The sequence below is a fragment of the Tenrec ecaudatus genome, chromosome 7, assembly GCF_050624435.1.
Source record: "Tenrec ecaudatus isolate mTenEca1 chromosome 7, mTenEca1.hap1, whole genome shotgun sequence".
Taxonomy (NCBI): domain Eukaryota; kingdom Metazoa; phylum Chordata; class Mammalia; order Afrosoricida; family Tenrecidae; genus Tenrec; species Tenrec ecaudatus.
The window spans coordinates 129,839,044-129,859,589 of NC_134536.1; the positions used below are offsets into that span (position 1 = coordinate 129,839,044).

Consider the following 20,546-nt stretch of genomic DNA (forward strand, 5'->3'; position numbering starts at 1 on the left):
CCAAACAGCTCTGGGGCCCCGGCCTGGACTTCCCTGTTTTAGGAAGCCATTTGGGGGCTTGTTGTTAGAGCAGCCTGCTGCCTCCTGGTACACACCATTTAACCCAGAACCGCTCCAGCTCCTCTGCTGGGCACCCCGGGCAGTGAGAGACCGCGCTTCTCCCTCCACACCCACGCTAGGAATGTCAGGGATGTTACAGATCTGTGGGTTACAAGAAGGCTTTTCCCCAGGTTGTCTCCCCCAGATGTCAGACCTAGGGCACTGGCTTGCAACACATGGTAAAGGGCCCAAAGTAGCACGTGTGGAAGCAAGCAAGTTATCTCCCTGAAGGCTTCGGCCCTCCAGAGCAATCAGACTCTAGTCTGTGCCACCATAGGTGGGGCCCAAACCCTGCTGATGACAGTGGATTGGTTTCCTGAAGGAGAGCTCAGAATGATCAAGCCAGCTCAAGGACGACTAAAGTCAGGCTGCCATCTTAAATCCAGGATCCACCCATCTTGTTTCTTGTCACAGGTGTACACCTAGACCCTCCCCTTCCTGTTGTGTGTACACCCCTAGATCGTCCCCCTCCCATTGCTGGATGCCTAAGGTACAACCCCTTCCTGTGACTATGTGGTTCCTGTAATCAGGGGGGCTTGCACACCCCTAAGTATATATAAGCCTTGATCAGAAATATAGTCCTCTTTCTCCTCCCACTCTCTGCAGACCTGGCTGCTGAGATCATGGCCATCCAGGAGGTGAGCAGGCTACTATAAAACGTGTCTGACTCCTTTATATTCTTTCTACCTTTCCTATCTTCTATGACTTTAGTCTTTCTATATTATCACCATGCAACTGCCCCTATGGACCTGTGGGATTGTCAGAGGCTGGTTACTCTGACACAGATCCATCATGAAACCCGTTCCACGCCCTGTAGACTCCACCGTGGAAGAGGGGCAGGGGTGAGCGGCCTAGGCTGGCCTCACCACCACACCCTCCTTACCTAGTCCCACTTCCAGCTCCCTCTCCTCCCATCCCAGGCGAGCAAGAATGAGGGTATGGTGGGAACCACCTTGCCCAAGGCAGTGCTAGGTGCAGGGGATGGACAGAGTGGGAGCCAGTCCCAGGGAAGGAGTGTGGGAGGTGAAGGAGCAGGGACTGTGACCACACTGTGGCTCGGCCACTCCGCAGCCTCCTGACCTCCCAGGTCAGTGTGTGTCTACTTTTGGGGTAACGGACAATTCAAGGGGTCCTGGTCACACATGACTGCTGCTGGGTAGGTGGGTCCAACGCACCTGCCACTGCAGGAGAAAGTGGTGGCTAGGTGCTTCCTGAGAGGTAAACTGAGGCACCGGGAGACGGGAGATGGACAGACAACTGAAAGGACAAGGGGAGAGCAGAAACAAATAGCTTTATTAGGGGGAGCTCCTGGGTCTAGCAAGCAGCCCAGGGGAATCGCAGGCTTTGTTTGGGTCCAGGGGGTTTTAAAGGAAAGTGGGGCAAAGGGGGGGGGGTATCCGTGCTACAGCAGCAAGGTTTATGGTCCAGGATGTAGTTTATTAGCTCTGGCGGGCAGGCTGACCAGTTCCCAGGAAGTCCGGCATTCCAAGCATTGTTCTTGGGTCTCCTGGTTTCGGGAGCAGCTGCCGACCTCTGGGGACATGCAGGGAAGCGGGGCGCTGACCTGCCTCGGCTCAGTCCACACACTTCCCTATTAGTGTTGGAAAGCCATGGGGCAGTTCTACTCACCGCCAGTCTGAACACCAATAATTGCTGCTGATTTCTGAGGGTGATGACGACATGGTGGTGTGTTAAAAACAAGTATCAGACCACACAGCTATGCTCTGTGGACTTCAGACAAACGTGCCAACAGTTCCACGGTGGGGTAGCTTTGCCAACAAACGGTGCTAGAGCAGGGATGTCCCCAGGCTAAGCACGAACCTGTCTAAACACCGCTATGTACAAACAACTCAGTCAAGGTGGGGCATGGACCTTTTAAAACGTCCAGTATGAACTGACAAACATCTCTGAAAAGATGGAAAAGAAAAACGTCGAGCCTTTGGGCTTGGGAGAACTGAGCAATGACTGTCCAACTCCACTTGTTCCAGGGGGGCGAGTGAGAGTACAAGTGAAATATATACATATATAATAGTAATAATATGTAACAAGAACAAGGGTTCCTGGGAGAAAGGTGGGAGGGGGATAAAGGGGAGCTGAGAAAAAAAGAATTCAAGAAGAAAGTGTATGGAAACAGACTGCTTGAACTACTGGAATTAGGGAATGTCAGGACACCTGTTGGAGTTCCCAACACAATAAGGAATTGAACAAGACCTTGGGCTTAAGCAGTGGGGGGGGGGGTGCCCTCGACATTCATGGCTTACAGGAATGCAAAGGTGCAGTCTCTCAGGAGGAAGAGCTGGGCCATTTCCTCTAAACATGCAGGTATCTTGAAAGCGTCCAGATCCTGGGTCTCCCTTAGGGGTGCCTGTGGGGTACAGAGAAGCGCGTTCCCTATTTCTTGGCTGTAACCCCCCAGGAAGAAATCACGCGGCTGCCTTCTGTGGAGCTGCTGGGCCAGAGCTTCCAGGCCTGGAGCTCAGAGTCGTGGCCTCCATCCCGGCTGGTCAAGGGCGCACAATTTTTGCCAGCAGGGATCCAAGCCAGACACCCCAACCCCTGCTGTTGAGCTCATTCCAACGCATGTAGTGCAGACCCCCTGGGGGCACCCCAGCTTGTAATTAATTATTTAGAGGAGTGGAAAGCTTTTTCTTCTGCAGAACAGTTGACGGTTTTGAACTGCTGACCTTTCTGTTAGCAATCAGATGCATACCCAGGGACAGGGTTAAGCAATCCACTCAGGCATTTACCCCAGAAAAAGGAAAACTGAAGTTCGAAGAAACTTTATTGGTCACAGGCAAACACTGGGAGCAGTTCAGTGGTCCTTGCACGGGTGAACTGAACAATGGTACACCCGCCCCACAGAAAGAAATGCACCAGCCACCTGGATGGATCTCCAGGCAGCCCACTGGGCGGGGAGCCCCTCTCCAAAGGTTACATCCTATACGGTCCAGTTACACAACATGCTTTGGAATGAGGTGACAGAGACGGAGAGCAGAGGACTGGCTGCCAGCGGGTTGGGGGAGAAAAGGGGGAAGGTGTGGTGACTGAGACAGCAGAGCCCGAGGCTGGTGGCAGCGGGAGTTATGTACAACACACACACACACACACACGCACGCACGCACGCACACACGGGGTGCAGGCCATTAGACTCCGCGCCCCCCATTCCGACTCAGAGACCCCGGGCTTGTGAGGCGGTCGTGCTGCTGGAGGCAGATGGCCTCGTCCCTCTCCCGGGCAGCAACGGCAGGGTCAGACTGCCCACCTTCCGGGGTCACTTCTGCACCAGCAGGGCTCCTGGTTTGTGGGTGTGCAACCCTGGTCAGAGGTGAAGGGGGCCTATGGTTTTGCTGCTGCCCTGACTGGAGAGGCAAGGGACTGCCCCTAGGGGGGTGGGCCCAGGGCCCAGGGGACCTCCCTGGACTTCCTGTTAGTCGATCCCGGTCTCACAGTGAAAGGTTCCAGAAGGTCAGGCCCATTCTGACACTGACCAACCCGACGACACAGTACGGGATGGCTTGCAGCAAAGGCTCCAGGGAGAGCGGCGATGGGAAAGCCAGCAGCAGGGGAAGCCTGGCCACTGTGGGCGCCGGCCGGCCGGGACACCTGTTCCTCTGCCTGGGTTGGAAAGGCTCCCAAACCCACCCTTTCTCAGGTTCCTGGTTACTTAGTCCAATAGGAGGTGGAACACAAGTGCGAAGCTCACGATGCTATTTCACGTACAGAGGTTTTATTCGATCATTATGTGCGGATATGCACGCATTTTTCATTTGACTCTGTGGATGGTTTCCCACCCCTAAGCCCCACCCCCAAAACAAATCCTCCGAAGTTATAAAAAATAGAAATTTATAAATAAACCTTGAGAAGTATGCACAGTTTTACACAGTAATGGCGGGTCTACAATTCCAGAAGTCTAATGGTTTCTCAGCGCCCCCCTAGGGAGCAGAATCACAGCCACCCCCGCCGTCTCTGCTACCCCAACAGCAGCCCACCCTGCCCTTCAGCACAACGGGTGCCGCGGGGGCTTGTCCAGGCACGGCCGTTTCTGAAGGCAGAGGACAGCCTGCACACGCCACGCCTCAAAGCCAGGGCTGTACTTAAACTCACCAAGAGCTGAGCCACCAGGGCAAGGGGCCAGCACAGCTCCTGCACCAGGAGGCCGGGTGGGGTCCCCGGCTAGCTAGTTGTGCTGCTCCGCAGGAGGTCTGCGTCACCACCAACTCCTATCTGGTCCAGGGCCGGAGAAGTCGCTGGTCTCCGGGAGCATCCCTCCTTCCAGGCCAAGGGATGGAGTGTCTGGGAAGCCTGCTATCCTGCCACCACGTTGACAGGCACGTGAAAGAAGACGGCCCACGTCCACACAGCCTTTGCCCCGGACCCCTGACCATCTTGTGCTGAACCTCTGGGTGTAGATGCACCTGTGATTTCTCCCTCTGGATTGCAGCCAAGCGAGGGTTGGCTGCCTGGCGGTTTCGTGGCCAGGCTGCTTGTTTCCCGGTGTGTAGAGGTCGCTGAGGATGAGGCTGGCTTCCCTCAGGAGGCTGTGGTGGAGCGAGTCCCACCTGCTCCTGGAAGGGGCCTTGGCTTTGCCCCTGGGCGCCTTGAGGAGGAGGCACGTGGCTTTGTCCACACCGCCTTCCAGCCCAGCCAGGCTGCTCAGCCCTCGGAAGACACGGGCTTCCTGCTGCTGGTGGTCTGGCTCTCCTACCAAGAGACCGGTGCCAGGGCACCCAGGGCAGGCTCTGGTCCGAGCAAGCCTGTTTCCCAGGAGGGTGGGGACGCGGTGGCTCCGGTGTGAGGCACTTTCTGCACTGACTGGCGGGGGAATAGGAGGTTCCCTGGCAGGTCCGTCTACCCGCCAGCGCCAGGTCCAGTCAGTTCAACAGGGGAGCTGGGGGCCGGCTGAAGACTCTGCTGAGGAGGTGGTTCTGGGACGACCAATTCATTCCACAGGCGCCTGTGAGTCACTGGGGGCCCGGACACCCTGAACCTCAACCTGGGCAGTCTCTCAGGTGGTCAGCAAAGCAGGGGGAGAGAGGGCTTTACTTTCCTGCCACCACCCCTCCCCTGTCTTCCAGGCTTCAAAGCAAGCAGCGAGTTCTGGGATGGACAGAAAAAGTCACCAGCTGCCCCCCTCCCCCTCTGTGGGGCCTGGATGGCAAAGCAGCCTCAGAATCACCCTGCTCTCTTCCTCAGCCCAAAGGTTCAAACTGCTGCTGGCCGGGCTCAGCCACACGGACAGGTGGAGGCCCCCTCACGTCCCGCCTCCAGTGCCTTCACTCGCCCAGGATGGGGGCGCCCGTCCCGCATGAGCCAGGCTTCCTTTGCAGCTCAGGAGAGGGACCTGGAAGGAAGAGGGACCCATGGGGCCTGGGCGGCAGGGCCCTGGTCGGCTCTCCCACAGGCAGGGGATCTGCTCCTGGGCCCCGGGCTGCAGGGCACAGGAGAGGAAAGGGAAGAAATTACTGCCTTCTCACCAGCGGTATCCCCTCAGCCTTCCCAGCCACCCACCGGCCAGCCTCTTTCCTGCCAAGGCGCAGAGAAGACTGCCAGCTGCCTCCGCTTGGCCCCCATCTCGCACTCACTTCTTCCTGCGGATCTTGGGCTTCTTCACGGGCCGCAGGTAGGGGTTGTCGATGATGCTCTCCTCCCCATTCCGGCTTCCCGGCAAGGACGCGTTCTGCTGCAGGACAGACGCGTTCTCCTTTTCAGCTCCTGAATCGTCCTGTGCGGGGGGGTGGCGTGGGGTGTCAAAACAATCCCTGTTGGATTGCATCAGGAAAGCGGCCAAATGCCCGTGAGAAGAGTAACCACTCGCCTGCCCTCCACTCCACACCACAGCCACCGCCAGGGGTGAGGCCCGACAGGTCACCTACTCCACCACCAGGAAAGTCGCCTGGGTTTTGTTTGTGTTCACGGAGAACTCTGGGGCCCGGGGCCCACGGCCTTCCCAAGGTGCCAGGCAGCAGCTGGCTAGCAGGGGAGAGGGCCCGAGAGGGGGCACGGACACTGCACTTCGTGGGAGGGAGGAAAGCAGCCCACCTGTGGGGGAAAGAAAACGACCCAAACTCCTGGCTCTGGACTAGGGTGCGGGCCCAGCAGAGAACCTATGGGGTCGGCACAGTGCCCCGGGGACCCGCAGCCCACGCCCAGAGACTCTGCCCCCGTTGGGCTGCCTTCTTCACTTGCCCAGGGCGGCACGCCTGTGCAGTCAGACCAGGGAGCCGCTGGACCAAGGCTCGGAGCACAAAAAGGGGAGAAGCAGTATAGACATTGGGCTAGGGAGAGTAAGTGAACAGATCGTGTGTGTGTGTGTGTGTGTGGAAAATGCCATCAGCCACCACCCCAGATGTCCCAAGGACAGGCTCACTGCAGCTCGGCATGAGTCAACGTCTACTCCCAAACCCGGGGAGAGGCAGTCACACACGCTACTGACAGCACACGCTAGGGGGCTCATCCCTGTCGGCTACGTGTCCACGTACGGACGCTTACTACGACCTTAATTATGGAAACACCGGAAGAAAGATGTAACTTAGCACACACCCATAAGATCCGGCCGCCATGCCTAAGAACCAGGACCACAGGCTCGGGAGGCAGGGAAGCGGACTGGAATGGCAGTGCTCCACATCCACGAGGGTCTTCAGTGCCACCGCTGGCCTCTCCCTGGCGGCCGGAGGACAGTGCGAAGGAGCAAAGACCCAGGAAACAGTCCAAGTGGCCGCTGGGCCAAGGGGACGTCAGCTGCGCGAGCCTGTGGTCGGATCAGGGGGTGCCCAGACTGCCCCGGGCTGTTCTGAAACGGCTCACACTACAAGGTCCCTCACACGGAGGGCGGACTGTCAACATCATGAAGACCAAGGTGAATGGTCGGACTGAGGCGGGCGGAACTCCTGAGATCTGGCCCTCAGTCACCCTTTCCGTCTGACGATGAACTCCCCCATGGCTCAGGCTTCAGCCCAACGACACAGGTCTGGAAGGGGAGAGGAAAGCTCGCGAGGTGTCCGCACCTCAGAATCAAGGACCACTTGAGACCCAGAGGCTAGCACTCCCTCCAAGGACAGAGTGCAGGGGCCCAGAGAGGAGGGGGATGGGAACAGGGCCCACAGGAGGGAGTGGACAGGCACCGTCACAGCGCGGAGACAGACGGCAGTCAACGCCGGGAAACGCAATGCACACCAACCTTCACCCAATTCATCAACAAACAAACAAAACAACGGTCTGTTTCTGGAGGAAACGTGGTCTGTGGAAGCACATCTAAGTTCACGTGTATCAACAGGATCCCGACTGAAATAAAGAAAGCCCTGACTGTGTGTCAGCAATAAGGGAAGCAGCATGTTGAGGTGTGAGAAACCGGTTCTGGGCCTGCACCCCAGTTGCCGTTCACAGGGAAGCACGTGGTGGGAAGGAGGGGGACGAGGGCCACACCCACCGCTGCAGGAACCCGGTCAACGCGCACAACTGCTCATGCAGAAATCTTGCATCCTGGGCCGCGCGGGCTCCCAACACGCTCAAACCACGGGAGGTGGGCTGGGGACTATGGACGATGACGTCCATTTTCTTTCTACCATCTAGTTCTCTGAAGTGTGTGTGTGTGTGTGTGTGTGTGTGTGTGTGAGAGAGAGAGAGGAGGCAGAGAGAGAGAGAGAGAGAGAGAGAGAGAGAGAGAGAGAGAGAGAGAGAGAGAGAGAGAGAGAGAGAGAGAGAGAGAGAGGAGGCAGAAAGATCACATCCAAAAAAACGGCGACTAGTCGCAAGGGCAGCTGTGCTGCAGTGCGCCCCCTGCTGCCGGCCGGGCTCCGTCGGGGAGAAGTGCACCCAGAGTCCCCTGCTGCAGGTAGGGGCAAGAGATGAAGGGCATCCACTACCAGAGGCCTGCTGCTGGACTAGACGGCACAAAACACACCTGGCTCCATGCAGGAGGGGCAGCTGCACCAGTCCGAGCACGAAGTGGCTCTTCCAAAGGCCTACATGTCAGGCCCTATCTGATCCAACCCCTCCGTCAGAGGGCACAGAGGTCGCCGTGAGGCTGCTCTGGACTGGAGGCCTCACTGACACCCACCCAGCTGCGACCAGAGGCAGCTCACTGCAGGAGGTAGCAGGAAAGACAGAGGCGCCCTGATGAACGCTTTCGATGGCGAGCGGGGAGGATGGGTGAGAGGTGCGTTACTGAGTCCCAGGTGAGGTGATGGAAGCACGCAGCACTGCAGAAGTGGAGGGCACAGCACGAGGGTGATCGTGATCCATGCCACCGGCGGTAGGCACACGGCCCGAAAGACCAGCGTCCCATAGACGAAGGGGCCTCCGTAAACTCATGGAAAAACGAAACGGAAAGACAATGCAATTTCTCCACAAATGTTTGGAAGCCCCCTCGTATTTATTTTTTTACCACCAAAACAAAACACCGTGCTCCACCACCATGCTAAATCATACAAAAACACAAATCATATAACCACATCACCTGTCTGATTAAAAGATACCCAATGGAATCAGCCAATCTCCAGAAGACAAATGATTTATGAGAACACTGTTATAAGGGATAAGATTGGTCAAAGACCTCCATCTGAGTTTGCAGACGGGGCAGGACTAGGAAGGGAAGAGGGCAATGGGCCGAACCAGTGGTTCTCAACCTGCGGGTCTCGACCCCTTTCACAGGGGTCGCCTGATTCATAACAGTAGCAAAATGACAGTGATGAAGCAGCAACGAAAGCACTTTTATGGTTGGGGGTCACCACCACACAGGAACTGTATGAAAGAATAGCGGCATTAGGGAGGTTGAGAAGCACTGGGCTAGACTGACCGGTGCTACCTGGGATGAAATGGAAGACAGTCGCCAGAGGGAGGAGAATGCAGTGTGGGTGAGTCTGATGAGTGGTTCAAACTGCAGAATACGAAGTTGACAGTCTGAAGTGTAAACCCCATGATTAACAATAATACATACCCAAAGGCTTCCTGTGGCTTAGAATAAAATCCAAATTCATTCTTTCTCTCTCACACGCACACACATCACCACCACCACCACCACAACCCAAACCAAAAAATAAACACCAAGCTCGCTACCATCCAGTGGATTCTGAGTCATACTGACCCTACAGGACACGGCCCCTGGGGGTTTCTTTCTGTATTGTGACTCTTAAAAAGAGCAGACAGCCTCGTCTAGCTGCTGTGGAGCAGCTGGGGGTTGTGAACCGCTGACCTTGTGGTGAGGAGCACAAAGTGTAATCCAATGGGTCAGCAGGGGTTCTAAACACACACACACAAACACACACACACACACGCCAGTTTTCAAGGATGGCTGTGTATGGAAAGCTGACTGTAAGGGTCTGTCGAACCCTCACTCCTCCGCTGCTCCATCTAGCGACCACCCTTCAGGCGCCGTGAGCCAACAGTCTGCACGTGCAACGTCCGTCCGTGGCCAGGGGAGGTATGGCGGCCACACCGAGCGTGGTGTCACTAGCCTCGTCATAGCACAGGCACCTGAGACGAGGCTCCGTTCTCCCTAAGGTGATCAATGTCAACGGGGCCCTCTGACCCCGCTCCTCCACTGCGTCTGGTCCTGGCTGCGCTTCAGCGCGGCAGGCACACACTCACTGCAGGCAGGGCCTTGGCGTCGGCCGCCCCCTCTGCCGGAAAGCTCTGCCTCGTTCCCTTCAGGTCTTGACTCACCTGCCGCCTTCTCGGGTCACCCTACCAGCCGTCCATGCCCCGGGCCCACCGCGACACACACACTTCCTGTCCCCTGCTTGATTGTGGCCCCTTTGCTCCGTGGGGGCAGGGGACCTTGTCTACTTGGTATCCTGTGAAACCCCCTAGAACCTGGCCCTGCCAGGCACTTCTTTAAGCATCTGTGAATGAGTGACTGACTCTCCAGGATGTGGATTTCGCTCCAGATGGCGGGCAGGTCACACCTGGACATCAGGGACCCATCATGTAAGCTCCTGGCATAAAGCCAGAGATCTGGGGCAACAGGCTGGAGACCGGCCTGGGCAGAACCTACCGTGCTGGCGTGAAGAGGGAGGTTCTCAGTGTCCGTCTGCTCGTCCTGCTCGGAGGAATCCGTCTCCTCCATCTGCTGCATCTCCAGCTCGGAGGGAAGCAGGGCCGTCAGGTAGGGGATGGTGAACGGTCTGGCAGCGATCACTGGGAGGAGGGAAGAGAGGCACATCTGCTCCACGGTCCCTGGGGCAGGCCTAGGCAGCAAGCAGCACGAAGCAGTCCATGTGCTCCGGGCACTTACTAGGGGCCAGGCAAGGGCCCCCGGCTCCAATGCTCACCACGATGCTCTCAGTTAAGTGTAATTAGAACCCGCGGCTTGCACACGAGGAACCCAAGGCACAGCCAGGTGGGTTCCAAACTCGGGCAGTGTGACTGCAGAGGACACCCACCACGAAAGCCCAGTCATTGACCCCAGCAACCCTCCCGAAGTCTCCGCGGGAACTTCCAGCTGGAGCTTCCCCACTGCCGGTGATGAGTCGCAGTCCAGCACCCCTGAACCCTAGCAAGGAGCAGCTCTGTGATCTTGGGCCCAGGGCCAGTTAACGCCATGGTGTCTTATTTCTAGAGCAGGGCTGTCCAGTCTTCCAGCCTGAGGGGCTCAAGTCCAGACGCGGGTCTTGAGATTTCCCTCGAGTATACTCGGGTCAATGAGACCCCCCCCACTTTCTCCAGAAGGAAAGGGAAGGAGAGAAAGAAACTGTGGACACAACAAACCAACACTGAGGACGAAAACGGAAAGTGCCACACGTACTGGGAGCCAGGCTAAGAGCATTCCCACCGGCCGAGGTGGGGGAGCTGCCCTCAGGAGGGGTGTGCATGCTGCCGACTAGTTGTGTGGCTTCATTTCTCTAGGTGCCAAGTCCTGCCGTCCTGCCAGGGTAGTGACTCTCTTGGCCAGTTTCCTTCCTTCACCTTTGTGAAAGCCGGCCTTAGGTGCCCTGCTGGCACCCCAGCTGAGCACGGGGCTGTGGTTCACACCCAGCCCAAGGCTCTGGGAGCCTGACCTCTGCAGAGATGGCAGCCCAGGGCACCCTGACATATGGAGTGGCCATAAGCCAGAGTCGAGTGCCGAGCACACAGCGCCACGGAATCCGAGCGGCATGGCCGCCTGGGGCACACTGTGGTGCTGGGTCAGACACCAGACGCCACATTCAGTGAGAAGGGCAGCCAGAGACCCTGTAACCACCTGCTTCCTGGTGCCAGCCAATGCCCGCATATGGGCCAGCTGGGCAGAGGTTGCTCCCTCAGGGTCCTCGCTGGGGACAGGCCCTGATGGCCTGGGAAAGGAGCTAAGAACAGCAGGTCCTGTGTCTTCCTCCCGGACGGGTGGGAGGCTCTCGAATGCAAGGCAGGGAAACGGGGGGATGCTCACGTGGAAAGGTGCTGACGTCGTCTCTGAAGAGACTCTGGGTCTCGCCCGTCTTGGCCATGAAGCGGGTGAGTGCCCGCTCCACGTCGCGGCGCTGGGACGCAGCTTTCTCCCGCAGGACCTGGTAGTCCGACACAGGCTCACGGTAGGTCTGGAGAGAGAAAGAGCGCACAGGGCAGCAGGGTCACCCCACGGCTCCTGGTCCACTCTCAGGGACCCAGGGGCCAGGATTCAAACAGCAATTTCCTGAAGGCAGAAAGAAGACAGCGTCACTGCCATGCATACATGCGCATCTCTCACCTTCAGGAGCAAGACGGCTCCAAATATTTTAACGAGCGGATGGAATTCAGGCCTTTACTCAGCCACAGAGAGCGCTGGTCTCATTTATAAACCCACTAACCTCAGGGGGGGTGGATGGAGCGCTGACAGGGGCCACCAGGTTCCCTCGGCGTGAAGTGACCCCTGGCATACGTTGAGGGGCTGCCTAAGTGCACCGGGGGATTGTCCCAACCCTCCCGGGATGGGCAGACTCTTCACACAGACCCTCTGGACAGATGGACAGGGAGAGGTGTGACTGGGAACACAGGAAGGAGGGCGAGCACGCCCCCTCTGGTGACAGGCGCTCTGGGGTCAACCACAGGAGAGATGGCATCCGATGCAGAAGCTGGCCAGATCCTTGTCGAGTGCTGAGGACGAGGGCGACATGACAGCCCGGACCGAGCACGGCCCTGCTCGCCCGATCTGGAGAGAGGGTTCTGGAAGCAGTCACTGTTCCCGGGCTCTTCTTACTGCCCTTTTCATAACAACAACTCACTGCCACCAAATGGAATGGCACTGACTCGCGGCGACCCTCTTGGACAGAGTAAGTCCTCACAGTGGCAGACAGGCTTGTCTGCCGTCCCCTGGAGCGCCAGCCTTGCTGTGAGCAACCCGCAGTGTCCTTCAATTGCTCCAACCTCACGGAAGCAGACTGCCAGGCCTTTATCCCACAGCGCCCTGGGTGGAGTCCATCAACTGACCTTGTGGTTGGGAGCCGGGTGCAAACCATGTAGTGCCACCCAGGCACCTAACCTTATCTTAGTTCCTTGGCAAATGGCGGCAAACGAGGGATGGCACAACGGTGAAGCGCTCAGCGGAGAGCCTAAAGGTGGATGCTTTGAACACACCAGCTACTTCCCAGGAGAAAAGACCGAATGATCCGCCTCCACCGCGATGCCTGGTGCTGGCACAGCGTGTTGAGTCAGGGCTGACTGGGCAGCACGCAGGCCACATGCACTGGACCGTGTGGTCAGTTTGCACACTGAGCCCATGGTCCGGCTCGGTTGCAGGGGGGGCAGACATGTTTCCCCCCATGTGCATGCATGGCCTGAGGACTTACCCCGCAGCCCTCCCGGCAGCCATGCTTACACCTCGGCCCTGTGTGCAGGCAGGGCAGGGGCTGGAGAGTGGAGCTGCCTCTGGGGCCACCTTTGCACACAGCACTTTTTCCAGACAAGGGGAAACTGCTGTTAGGCCCACAGGAGCACATTCAAACCAGAGGACTACTGCACCGGTCCTTGCTCAGACTTAAGAGTTCCACTGCGTGATATTTAACAAGCAAAACAAAACCCCGAGCTCACTGCCAGCAAGTCAATTCTGACTCCTGTCAACCCTACGGACTGGGGCGAACTGGCCCTGGCGGGTTCTGAGGCTGTACATCTTGACGGGCGCAGAAGGCCCCCTTTCTCCCCAGGAGCAGCTGGTGGTTTCAAACTGCTGAGCTTGTGGCTAGCAGCCCACCATGCAACCCACGACACGACCAGGGCGCCTCACCCATGACTAGTCAAGTGTTTTTAAAGTGTGGCGCTGTAGGCTAAATGTTGGACCGCCGAGCGCCAAGGTTGGCGGTTCAAACCTGCAAGCTGCTCGGTGGGAGAAATCTGAGGCTGTTTGCTCCCATACAGATCCACAGCCTGGGAAACCTTACACAGGGACGCTGTGTGAGTCAAAACCCATTCCAGGGCGGCAGGCTTTTGTCTCCTGTTAACGTTACTTACTTGGAACGTTTTATTGTGGTGTGGGTGAGCGTGAACAGAGCCAGTCTCCCATTTGACAATGCACACACAAGGTGTTTCCTGACGGTTGTTTCAAGCCCTTGCTGGTGACAGCACTCGGGCCGCGCCCTCCTGGTCCCCCCTCCCACCTGCCCATCGTCCCTGCCTCCTGAACCCTGTTCCTGGGCACGTGCTGCCCTTTGACTCTTGTACAGCTGGTGCTCTGAGCAGATCGCCCCTCACGAGAGCTCCTGTTTGCTGGATGGGCCTGTGTGTTGTTGGGCTCGAAGGTGATCTCTGGAGTGGGTTCAGGTCCAGGTTGAAAGGGTAGTAAACATAGGTGTGTACCTAGGTAAAAACATTAATTCCTAAAAACAGAGGTATAGGCCTATGCACACATATGTATATGGCGATACGTTGAGGTGGTACATGGACTTTGGGCCTCTGCTCAAGCCCTCCCTCAACGCAGGAACACGTTGGCAGTCTTTCTTTCCCACCATGATATCTTTATCAATTTTCCTCTAGAAAAAGGAAAAGTTAACTGCAGAGGGGACCAAGGAGACTAGCTCCAAGTTTTCAAAAGGAGCGCAACAAGGAAGGCAATGGGAGGCCACGTACAAACTCAAAAACTGCTAACCAAATCAAATGCTCAGCACGACTGCCCTCAAATAAAACGGTGAAATTATGACATTTCTAGACAACCAGCATTTCCGGCACGATCGCTGAAGACAAAGCGGGTGAACAAGCAAAGGTGGTGAAGAAAGCTGATGGTGCCCCAGATATAGCGTCTGGGGCCTTAAAGGCTTGGAGTTAAACAAGCAGCCATCCAGCAGAGAAGCAACAAGGCCCACATGGAGGAAGCACACCAGCCGGTGCAATCATCAGGCACCAGAAGACCCCAAACAAACAGAAACCACATTGCTGAGAACGAGGGGTCAGAGCAGAGACCCAAAACCCATCTGCAGAACTGGGACATCCCTCACAGAAGGGTCCTAAGGTGGGGATGAGTCGACCAGGCGCAGTATAGGCCTGATGAAACACACAGTACTCCTCTGGTTCCTTGAGGCTTCCCCACCATCATGACCCCAGTCCTGCCTTTCACTGTGGGCTAGACCGGAGCATGTGCACAGGGACAGAGAAGAGTGCACAACACACGGAGTCCAGGTCAGATAAACCCCTCGGGACCAATGACGAGAGTAGCAATAACCAAGTGGTGGATAGGGAAGGTGGGGGTAGAAAGAGGGAGCCGATCACAGTGATCTACATTTACCCTTCTCCCTGGGGGACGGGCAACAGAAAAGTGGGTGAAGGAAGACAGCGGTCAGTGTAAGGCATGGAAAAATAATAATTTGCAAATTATCAAGGGCTCGGGGTGGGGGAATGAGCTGCGACCAAGGGCTCAGGTAGAACATGTTTTGAGAACGATGATGACAATATAAACAAACGTGCTTGACACGATGGATGGATGGTGAGAAGAGCGGTAGGAGCTCTCAGTAAAATGATTAACAGTAACAATGAAAGAGCTGTAAGAGCCCCAATAACGTGATCTTTAAACAAATAAGTAAGCAATAAAGGGTGTCTCCAGGCCACGGCCTCAGGGGTACCCTTTGTTTTAAAACACGATGGAAAAGTCTGAAAATTCCAGAGGAGCACACAGACACAATAATTCCCCGAGCTCATCTGTGGATGGTCCTCCCAATGTTGATGAACGTGGCCATCGTAACTGTGATTTTGTGGGAGAGGTACGACCGGGTTCCATTTCAACTTCTTTGTTAAACAAAATTCTCATCAGCCCGTTTGAGCGCATGACTCTCATTCGTCCAAACTACTTCTCCACGAGGAGAGCCCCAGTGCCCGACACCTTTCACCCACACGCATGCTTTGGGGCTGCAGTCTGAGCGTCAGCAGGAACTGACTCTGCTTGGCATCGGTCACAGGCCTCCCATCCCCCCCCTCCACGGCCTCGTCACTCACCGGAGTTTTGATGTAGGTGTGGGGGTCCGGGAACTCGGGGAAGTGGCTGGGGATGTGTGGCGGGTGCGGCCGGTTCTGCCCTGCTGTGAGGGCCTTGGGGGTCACTGGCTGATTGGTCACTGGAGCTGCAACAGAGTCACAACCAGTTACTCGTCCACCCACGGCCCCAGTGTCCACAGCTACGGTCTCTGCCCAAACCCGCCTTTCCTCAAAAGGGGATGCTGGGCCTCCAGCTTGGGACTAAGGGGCTTCTCAGTTGCTCTGCAGAAAGGGCCTTGAGTAGCTCAGGGTCCCGAGGAGGTCAGGGGTCGCAGGCTGGCGCTCCCACCCGCAGCAAGCTGCCCGCATGACTCTCAGGTAGGTGGCAGGCGACTGCGCTGACGTGCCCTTTGCAGGCAGGCTGCAGAGGAGCTGGGGAGAGGACAGATTAATTCGCCTTTTCTCAGGACCCCTGACACTGTACGCAGTGTAGAAACGCTGCGAGCCAGGGAAGCTACGTGTGGGCTGACCGACAGCAAGGGACAACTTTGAGAGTAACACCTTTTCAAACACTAAAAAGAACCCACCAATGCAAGAGCCATAAAATACAAACAAAACCCAGCTGCTTCTTTGGGAGGCTTTCCAGGCCGAGCTGTCACTGCTCAGCTTGCTCAGCAAGCTTTCCAGGCAAAGGGAGAGCGTTCAGCCCGTGCAAGCCTCGCGGGCCAGAGGCTCTGTCAAAGCTGCTGACAGCTGGCACGCAGCACAAGGAAACCAACGACATGGCTGCGCGTCAGTAAAACTTTATTTGCAAAATCAGAGCAGCTGGACTCGGCCCCCACAGGGCAGTTTGTTGACCCCCAATCTAAGGAAGAACAAGGACAGCCCTGTTTTCCACACAGCACTGACTGCTCCTCTGGGACTTAAGGCACAAGAACCGCTGCAGCAGCTCAGAGACGGGCGTCTCGGCGGGACCCTATTTCAACCCTATGAAGACGGGGTGATAGGCAGTTCAAAGCTTGGGAGAGTCTGCAACCAACAAGGAGTGACCCAACCCATCCCTGCCCCCTCTCAACCAACTCATCCCACGAGCCTGAGCCGAGCACCCACGGAGTCTGCAGAAAACCAAACTCACTGCCTTCAAGTCCGTTCGCCTCACAGCGACCCCCGGGTGTCTGAGGCTGTAACGCTCTATGGGAGCAGACAGCCTCGTCTTTCTCCCCTGGAGGAGGTGGTGGTGTTGAACTGCTGATCTTGTGGTTAGCAGCCCAACTTGTAAGCACCACACCCCCAGGACTCTGCTGGGCAGTTCAGTTCAAAACCACTTACGGGCAGTGATGACCATCCTCTGGGACCGCTTCGCATAAGCAGGGAGAGTGTCCACGTTGAAACCTAAGAGGCAGGAAAAGAAGACTTGCTGTCCAGACCACCGGATACGGAGCAGGGAAATGGGAGCTATGTGGCGAGGAAAAGCTCCCAACTCTGCCCGCCTCCCAAGAGAAGTTCCAACAGAACCCTCAACAGTCGGGGTGGCCTCTCAAACAGTTCAGGGGAACCTTCGCTCCATCAAGCCCAAAAGCTTAAAAGCAAAAACGCTAATGCAAGGCCACTGAGCTGTCACGGCCAACAGGGGGTGGTTCCTCCTCCTCTCGTGACTGTGACTCAGTGGCCAGGAGGACCTGGGCCCTGGACGCTTTACTCACCCATCTCCACGAGGGTGACCACGATATCCGACAGCGTGGGCTGCGTCCTGGCCGTGTGCTCGCAGTAAGACTTGGCGCTCCTCCCAATTTCCGAAATGTCTAAGAAGGGACCAAAGGTAGAGAGTCTTGTTTCCTGTTTTCCTTGCGCCTGACGCGGAGACGCTAACAAACAGTCATGCTAGCGTTTCTCCGCGGGAGGCAAGCATGTGGAGTGGAGTTCAGGAGGCCGGGCTCCATGCATGGGCTTTGGCCGTGGTGGAAGGAGGTTGTAGGGATGCCGGGCAGCCGTGCTCTCACACACCCACACAACCGTCTTTCCCCGGGGAAGCGCCTCGGCTCTCACTGGACGCACAGGGGGCCCCAGACGAGTAAGGCATGCTGGGTAAGGCCTTACTGACCGACGTCATGCCTGGTGGTTCAGAAGATGAAGACCCGCCACCGACTCCCCACACTACCCTGAGCAAGTCCCCAAGCACCAACGCAGTGGGCAGCATCTGCGCACTGTAGGATCATCTAACACGAGCTCTGGGAGAGCAGCCCACAAATAAGCCAGGCAGCAGAGGAAGTATCTTTTTGGGGTTGCCTTCGCTTCCCGCCGGGAGCTCTGGGCATAGTCGCTGCAGCCAACAACCCGCTGCCTGGGCTTGGCAGCCGTCTAAGACTGGGCTCAGGGGAGCCCAGGGGTTAGTCAGTCAGAAAGCAGCCCTGCCACTTCCATGTCCAGAGCGCCTGATGACAAGCAGATGCCACAGTCTCAACAAGCCCTTCGGCATAAACCACCCCAACCTCGGGCTAACGTCCCCATGCGAGTTCCAGGGACCTTACTCGTCTGGGGCCCCTTTGTGTGTCCAGTGAGAGCCCTTAAAAACCATCTCCACATCTTTCCCGGCTAATCCTCGTAGCTTTCCCCCACAGCTGCATCACCTTCAACAGCACCCATTTCCTCTCAGGGCAAAAAGCTCTCTCGTGTGGAGATTTTGAGAGGAATACACCAGCGGGACCTTTTTAAACTAAAAATTCCAAGATCTTTTGAAGAACAGAATTCTTGCCTTTTGGGGATTAGCAGTTGGTTCCTTTAGGGGGAAAAAAGTTGCCAAACGGTCTAGGAAACCCTGTGAGTCCCTGAAATCCTTTCAAAAGTTCACGAGGTCAAAACTATTTCCATAAAATAGAACTCCAATGAGTACAAGGAAGAAGAAAATGTTCTAGATTTGATTGTGGTTGATAACAGCACAACTCTTGAAATGACTGAATGTTGAATTGTCTGTCATGTGGATGAAGTGCCAATGGAACTGCTGAAAAATAAAATTAAAAAAATAAAACTCTCTTTACCTCTGACTGTCATCCTCTCATGCAGAGGCAGACATGGACCATGATGACAATGTGACGCCGATGGATAATGGAATGTGTGCTTGTGCAGTGCTATGCTCCAGTGCGGCAAATATTTCCGTGTGTGTGTGTGTGTGTGTGTGTGTGTGTGTAAAATCTGCAAAGCATTTAGTGACATCTCGCAGCTAGTTAGTGGCAGAGTGATGCTTTCTACCCAGGTTCAGGTGATTTCCAAAACCTGTGAACCACTTTCCGAGGCTCGACATTTTCTGACATTCTCCCACCGGGTCACAGGACAGGACTCAGAACCGAGGCCGGGGATGACTCAGAGAGACCTCAGGCCGCTTCCCAGTACTCACAGCTCTGCAGCATCTCCGTGAGCGTTTCCACGGACGCCTTCTCAGCACTTTCGAACCCGGCCTCGGTCAGTAAGGAGCTCACCACCACTTGCAGGGTTCGCCTCCGGGCCAGATGGTAGTTATCGGCTGGATTAGTAGACTGCTTACTTCCTGATCTCTGTCAATCAGCAGCCCAGGGAGACGTTTAGACACAGGACAAGGATACAGTCACAGTGCATGGCACGCAAAGTTCTTTGCGAAATATCAATTTATCGGTCCTTAATAAAAGGCTAAGAAGCCCTAGTGACACAAAGGTTAAGCACTTGGCTGTTAAAGGGGGGGGCAGTTCAAACTCAGAAGCCATTCCGTGAGATGAAAACATAGCAGTCTGCTTCAGAAACCCACAGGGGCAGTTCTACTCTGTCCCTCGGGGGTCACCCTCTAGACTTAAGAGACCTTGGTCAACTGAGTATTAACCTAACACCCATCTCACTCCAAGCAGTGTTAATACAAGGGTTGCCGCGGCCTTCCTAAAACTTACAATTCCAGTAAAACCTAATGGCTCCCCTTCCTGACGGATAATTGTGGGGTGGGGGTCTGGGGTGCTGGGGCACACGGCCCCAAAGCCCAAGTCTCTGTATGCAAAACTTGACGACAGCGATTACCCTTTTCTAGTTTCACCCTTATTCTACCATCATAAATCCATTAATAGACACTCCGGGCGTAAAGATTGTTCTGTGCTTTCTAGTTTGGCAGATCTGCAGCATAAATACTTGAAGGCGTGCATAGATAATGAGACCGAATTTATATCGATCTCCCCCAAACATGAAGCTCCGTCCACTTAGCCTTCCACCCCCCACGCACTTCACCAACAAGGTCAATTAAAAGCAGCTCGATGCGGGGAGTGGAGCCCAGCGAAGCACGCAGGAAACAGGGAAGCAAACACTTTGAAACGGGAATCGCTCCCGCTGGAGTGGGCCAATCAGGAGGCGAAAACGGTCGCTCCGGACCAATCAGGACGTGTTCCGGGTTCCCAGCCCCCAACCGGGAACGAGCCAATCAGGAAGCAGGTCCTCCAACTCGGGAGGCCTCCGTCAACTGCTGAGAAGGGGGTGCCCACAAGGCCCGACAGACTCGCTCCCCCTCAGAGCTTGTGGCGGGGCTGGGCCCGTGGGCACGCGCTCGTCACCCAGGCCCGGGGCAAGTTACGGGGCGCCCTGCGCCTCCTGCTCTTACCGTTCCGGAGCCGCCGGCCCCGGCCGGAGCCGCCGTGTCGGCCATCTTGCTCTGTCGTAATGCGCGCGCGCGCGGGGAGAGGTGGGACTTGTAGTCACGGGGCGGGGCGGCAAGGAGGCGGGGCGGCAAGGAGGCGGGGCGGCAAGGAGGCGGGGCGGCAAGGAGGCGGTGCTTTAAGCTTCTGAGCGGGCGGGGCCGGCATCCCGAGGATGCGCCGGTCACGTGACCTCACAGTATCCCGAGAATGCGCCCTTCTCCTCGGTCTTACTAATGCGAAGAACCCTATTTCGGCTGGAAATCCTTTCTCGCAAAGCGCACGCTCCCAGAATGGCCCAGGAGGCCGTCTACCCTCGCGGCGTTCGGCAAAGCTGCCCTGTGATGACCAACACCTGGCGGAGCCCGGCACTGCCCGACTCACTGTGGGAGCGAGGGGTGGGTTCTGGGCACCCCCGTTATCTAGCTCCCCGAGTGGCTCTCCGGACGAGCTAATTTGCGC

At 56.6% G+C, this 20,546-nt stretch overlaps 1 protein-coding gene across 2 annotated transcripts; it reads right to left on the reverse strand.

The window, feature by feature from the left end:
* Positions 1–3,601: 3,601 nt before the first annotated feature.
* On the reverse strand, positions 3,602–20,136 carry TAF8 (TATA-box binding protein associated factor 8). 2 transcript variants are annotated; one of them, XM_075555114.1, is made up of 9 exons: positions 20,051–20,136; positions 18,836–18,992; positions 17,148–17,246; positions 16,774–16,836; positions 15,466–15,590; positions 11,462–11,609; positions 10,091–10,233; positions 5,682–5,821; positions 3,602–5,527 (listed from the first exon to the last, which is right to left on the reverse strand). In XM_075555114.1, the coding sequence occupies exons 1-9, from the start codon at positions 20,093–20,095 to the stop codon at positions 5,428–5,430; spliced, it is 1,020 nt and encodes a 339-aa protein (XP_075411229.1). In that variant the 5' UTR covers positions 20,096–20,136; the 3' UTR covers positions 3,602–5,427. The 2 variants fall into 2 exon arrangements, with proteins under 2 accessions (XP_075411229.1, XP_075411230.1); XM_075555115.1 differs by having other exon boundaries at positions 3,606–5,440.
* Between the last annotated feature and the right edge of the window lie 410 nt (positions 20,137–20,546).